The sequence below is a fragment of the Tasmannia lanceolata genome, unplaced genomic scaffold (genome assembly GCF_043159265.1).
Source record: "Tasmannia lanceolata isolate RefF3 unplaced genomic scaffold, GAP_Taslan_0.1 ptg000003l, whole genome shotgun sequence".
NCBI lineage: Eukaryota > Viridiplantae > Streptophyta > Magnoliopsida > Canellales > Winteraceae > Tasmannia > Tasmannia lanceolata.
This window is the reverse complement of record NW_027518680.1, coordinates 2,041,209-2,047,208: the sequence shown is the minus strand read 5'-3', so window position 1 is coordinate 2,047,208 and position 6,000 is coordinate 2,041,209. Positions and strand designations below refer to the sequence as shown.

Below are 6,000 nucleotides of genomic sequence, written 5' to 3'. Positions count from 1 at the left end.
TAAGGTGAGCCCCACGGGGCTGTTAGGACATCAAAGTCATAACATAAAAAAACAAAAAATAAAAAAAACCAAACTAATATAGTAATATGAATATCTAAATAGAGGGATTAATGGCATATTCGATCTCTGTATTCTATTGTTGAAAAATAAAATTATTTTATTTATTATTTATGGATGAGGATTGATCTTGTCAAATAAAACAAAGTCAACCGATTTGTGGGCCCTTAATTTATTTGATGCCAAAAGTAGGCAATTGATCCAACGGTGAGGATTGATCAGTTGGTGGAATGTTGCGGCCAGGTCAATTGATGGAAAAATAGGCTGAGAATACTTTATACAAGGGAAATTATATCCCCCCTTCTACTGTTTCCACCCCCCTTTTGTTTGTCTTTCTGCTTAAAATATCTGCATTTTCACGTCCGTTAAAAGCGGTGCATTTTCACATACGCGGTGAGTAAAATGTGGGACCCACAGACTTAAATTGGGAAGTGATATATTTGCCCCTTTTTTACCTGGGCCAGCCCCCTCTACCCTACAAGATGGTGGCCTAAGATATAAAAAGGGGGGCGAATATTTCATTTCCCTTATGAAGGCAACATCACCATCCATATCCTTATCCCATCCCATGCATCCGCTAAACGGAGTTAGTTCGTTAACCGTCTATTTCCTATTTGAAATTACCAAAAAACCCTCCAATGTGTCTGAAAATAACCAAAACACCCCCCCTCAATGGCAACAGGTTTTATTTATTTATCATTTTCTTAAAAAATGGGTCGGAAAATTCATAATCACGACGAAAACCGAAGGGAAATAATACATTCGCCCCCTTTTCTTCCCTGGGCCACCCCTTGCCTTGTAAAAAGTGTAGTCATTATCACGGTCTTAAACCCGAAACCGAAATGGCAATACCCGAAATATTTTTTTCCGAAATTTCATCTGAAATTTAAGGAAATTCAACCATAAATCTCCATTTTTTTAATTATTTAATATTCTCCTAAAACTTCGGCCGAAATTTGGTATGAAATAAAATATTATTATTAATTCTTTCGTCAGATGTCGACCTAAATTTCGGTTTCGTTGAAGACCGAAATGTATTCCTAAACCAAAATTTGAAACCTTGATCATTACTCATTACTACACTAATGGGGTGTGAGCCGGGAAGAAAAGGGGGAATTATGTAGGCTTTCAGTATGGTCTTGATAAATAAGGTATACGGAACAAAAAATAAAAGAAGAAATAGAAAAAGGAGAAATCCATTTTTCCTAATAATTAATTAATAAAAAATGAAAAGGATAATAAGAAGAGAAGAACATAACCACCAAAGTCCAAACCCATATGAGACAGACAATCAAAACTAACGAATATTTTTTCCAGATTAAGAAAACAGATTCCACTAAAAAAAACTAATCTAACTACTAAAAAAAACTAATCAAATCAAAGACCCAGACAACTTTAGAAATATCGCGAGAAATTCAAATCTCAACCCTCCTTTTACTTCTTTTTATTTTTTAATTTAATTTCTATAAAAAAAATAGATTTATTTTTCCTGGTTTATATTCAGACCATCTGCATTGCTTGTTGGGTTGTGTGTGGGAAGAATAAAGTGGGCCTCTTTAGAGAGAAGAGAGAAGAGAGAAGAGAGAAGAGAAAAGGAAAAGTAATAAAAGGAGAGGCTTTTAAGCTGTGTTATAGCTGTCCTACGCGTTAGAAATTTACTCCGGAACCCTTTTTTTGTCCCTCCAAACCCTCTTTTTTCTCTCTCTCTCTCTCTCTCTCAGAAAAACAACAAACAAGAGATAAGAAGAACGCTGAAACCCTAGTTCTGTCTCTACAGAGAAGAGAATGAGATGAAGAAGAGACTACATTTTCAGAATCTTTTCCTCTTGTTCTTCATTTTCTCTTTATTGCCTCTTCTATTTTCCTTACCAGATTTATTTTCTTCTGAAAGAAATGTATTTCAAAGTGGCTTATCAGATGCAGAAGCCACATACATCAAGCAAAGACAACTTCTCTATTACAGAGATGAGTTCGGAGACAGAGGAGAGAATGTGACTGTAGATCCTTCACTGATCTTTGAAAATCCACGGCTGAAAAGAGCCTACATTGCTTTACAAGCATGGAAAGAGGCGATCTTGTCCGATCCTCTGAATCTGACCGGAAACTGGATCGGATCTGGTGTCTGTAACTATACCGGTGTGTTCTGTGCTCCGGCACTCGACGATCCGAAGATCCAAGTCGTTGCCGGAATAGATCTGAATCACGGCGATATTGCCGGTTATTTGCCGGAGGAATTAGGGCTTCTTGAAGATCTTGCTCTTTTTCACATAAATTCCAATCGATTTTGCGGAACTGTTCCTCATAAGTTCATCCATCTGAAACTCCTTTTCGAGCTAGATCTGAGCAACAATCGATTCGCAGGTCGTTTTCCACTCGTAGTTTTGAAATTACCGTCATTGAAATTTCTAGATCTACGTTTTAACGAATTCGAAGGGAAAATTCCGAGCAAACTCTTTGATAAAGATCTAGACGCGATCTTCATAAACCACAACCGATTCAAATTCGATATCCCTGATAATCTCGGAAACTCTCCGGTCTCCGTTATCGTCCTCGCGAACAACAAATTTCATGGCTGTGTTCCTGCAAGTCTTGGAAACATGTCCGAAACCTTAAATCAGATCATACTCATGAACAATGGCTTCAGATCATGTGTTCCTGAGGAGATCGGCATGTTAAAGAAACTCACTGTACTAGATTTGAGTTTTAATGAGTTGATGGGGCCATTGCCGGACTCATTCGGAGAAATGATGAGTTTGGAGCAACTCGATGTTGCTCATAACATGCTCTCAGGGGAGATACCGAAGAGTATTTGTGAGCTACCGAGTTTACAGAACTTCACGTTTTCTTACAATTTCTTCACCGGAGAGCCACCTGTGTGCTTGAACTTACCTGATTTTTCAGACCGGAGGAATTGTTTGCCGGCTAGACCTGCTCAGAGGTCTGATAAGCAATGTAAGTCCTTCTTATCCCGCCCTGTTGACTGTAATTCCTTTAAATGTACTCCTTTTGTCCCTCCTCTTCCACCTCCCCCTCCCCCTTCCCCTCCTCCTCCAGTTTTTTCGCCGCCGCCTCCTCCTCCACCACCTCCGCCACCACCACCACCTGTATACTCTCCTCCATCACCACCACCTCCTTCCCCGCCACCGCCATCTCCACCACCGCCCTCACCTCCCCCGCCATCTCCTCCACCACCTTCTCCATCCCCGCCGCCGCCTTCACCTCCACCACCATCTCCCCCACCACCTTCTCCAGCCCCGCCACCACCATCTCCACCACCACCATCTCCACCACCACCTTCTCCATCACCGCCACCTCCATCTCCACCACCACCATCTCCATCTCCACCGCCCCCACCCATCTACTGCGTTCGATCTCCACCACCCCCACCGCCAAATTCACCACCTCCACCGCTCCCCTCTCCACCACCTCCACCCCCAAGTCCATACTACTATAATCCGCCACCGCCCCCTCATTCACCTCCTCCACCTTCACCACATTCACCTCCTCCACCGCCCCCTCATTCTCCTCCTCCACCTTCCCCACATTCCCCACCGCCACCCCCGCCTACTTACTATTATAACCCACCTCCACCCCCACCTCTATCTTCTCCACCTCCACCCCCAAATTCGCCTCCCCCACCTCCTCCCTGCATAGAACCCCCACCACCTCCTCCTCCATGTGAAGAATATCCACCCCCACCAGTTCACTACTTGCCACCACCTTCACCCTCTCCACCCCCACCACCAATTGTCTACAATTCTCCACCCCCACCGCCAATTGTCTACAATTCTCCACCTCCACCTTCACCTTCACCTCCTCCACCACCCATTTATGAGAGCCCACCACCTCCTCCGCCTGTTTATGAAGGCCCATTACCACCAGTAGTTGGGGTTTCATATGCCTCTCCCCCACCTCCTCCCTTTTACTATTGATTCTTTTGAGAACATCTCTTTCTACCCTATAGTTGAAGCGGAAATATACCATTTATTTGCGCTATTATGGCTGCACTTCTTTTGCATTTTCTCTGTCAATCCCTCTGTTTTTCTCTCCCTGGGCGATTATCTCTCTGGCAAAATGGGGCGAAATGGGAATTATCCGGTGTTGATGGAAGTGACAGAGAAGAGAATACAGGGAGAGAGAATGGGAAATTCTCCATATTTATTTGGATTATGGATGTTGGAGTTGTGAATAAAAATGGTTCAGAGAGAGAGAGAGAGTAGTTTCAGGGAAATGTAATGTATAGGCATGAGATTCATCAAGGATAAGCAGGCATGCTGCTCTGGTAATTTCTCTTTATCATACTTTGTTCATTCTTCTTCGTTTATAATATGATGATTACTTATGTATTTTCAGAAATTAGTTTGGGAACCGATCATTTATTCTTTTTCTTCTTCTTTGATCTAGTATAGTTGTGCTTCTTTGCTGTATTCTCATGGGTGATTCTTATGTTCTTGAGCTATGCTTGTAGTTTTCTCGCTGTTTTTTTTTTTTTCCGGATGAGCTTTGAAAGAGGTAGGAAACATGTTTCTTCTTGTTAGAATTCACTGGCTTTATTTGTTTTTCCCCTTTTTTTTTGGTTTGGTTTTCTTCCATTATTGACGTCAAAGAACTTATTTCCAGCCATTGATAGTCGGGTTTATGACAGAGAGAGGTGGGAAACATGTCTTTCTTTCTCTTGTATTGAAAAACCTGTGATTTTGATCATGTTATCATGGGTTTGAATTTTTACTCTGATTTGATGTTTGAAATTGAATATCTTCCTGTTTCCAGCTATCATTTGACAGAGAAAGAAAAGCACAGCCCAAGACTCTAGTGGGCTTTTGGGTTTTAATTTGTGGCTTGGATTACATAAGATTTCTGTTCACTCTTGTTCTTTACTGCCCCCACTTGATTAGGATGATATATGTCCCTTTCTTGCCATTAAAATATAAGGGGAATGCTGATAAGGATGGCCAAAAATGTGGTTGGTCTCAAATTAGGAAAGAAACCTCCAGAGATAAATTCAGTTTGTTTAAACTGTAGACTGAACCTTGATGTATAGACTGTAGACCATCTCTAGCTTGCATCCAATTAAGAGGATGGACCCATTGCAAAGATTCCACCTACCAAACAAAAACTCATTACACATCTCAAGATAAGAAAATCAGGAAATGGCCATAACTGCAATTTATTTCTGGAATTCATGATAAACAAATAATTTTTCCACCCCTTTTCAAGCATTTCTAACCCCTTGAGTTTCTCTTCTCCACAAAATGGGAAAAGGGCAATCAAACCCCTTGAGTTTCACTCTGATTTGGGCACACCAGTTGGATCCAAACCATGTCCATTGTATCTATATCCTAAGGTCCGAAATTATTTTGAATCGTGACCTTGTTGTGGCTGGAAAATCTCTGTCAATGTAATTAGATTAAAAAGTGCCTAATAAATTCACGAGGGTCATTATCATAACAACGTAAGAGTGTGGATGGATTTCTTTTTCCTAAGATAAGAATTGGGTAAAGCTAGGGCCTAGGCCTAGGCATTGACTGAAGAAAACTAAACTGTAAAAATAAAAAATAATAATGAAACTCTCCTAAAATATGAATAAAAAGAGTTCTCTTATCAGAATTTTCTGGTCACCAGAATACATGTGGCATATTCCAAGGCCTCGTGACTGGAGGCACGGGTCCGACAATGCCCATGCTTTCTCCTACCTATCTTCTTTTCCCTTTGAGACACCCCATGCCCTACGTTCTACCTTACAAGTAATATTTCTTCTTCTCTGATCCTTTATTTAACCATTTCCCATTGATTTATCTAGGAACTCAGGACACCTGAAATTTTATTGATGAATAACATAAGTACAAGAGGGGGACATACCCCCTTACCTCAAAACCAAAATAAAAGGAAAATCACTCACGACGGATATTAGGGATGTCCTGCTCCTAGCCTTTCTAGGAAGGT

At 41.2% G+C, this 6,000-nt stretch overlaps 1 protein-coding gene across 1 annotated transcript in view; it reads left to right on the top strand.

Annotated features, from left to right (window-relative positions):
- Window positions 1-1,597: 1,597 nt before the first annotated feature.
- The window catches only part of LOC143847311 (leucine-rich repeat extensin-like protein 4), a 74,403-nt gene continuing 70,000 nt past the window's right edge, over window positions 1,598-6,000 (top strand). The window contains exon 1 of the mRNA XM_077356110.1: window positions 1,598-3,852. Within this exon, the coding sequence (XP_077212225.1) occupies window positions 1,848-3,852 (2,005 nt within the window). The 5' untranslated portion in view covers window positions 1,598-1,847. The remainder of the gene's footprint in view (window positions 3,853-6,000) is intronic.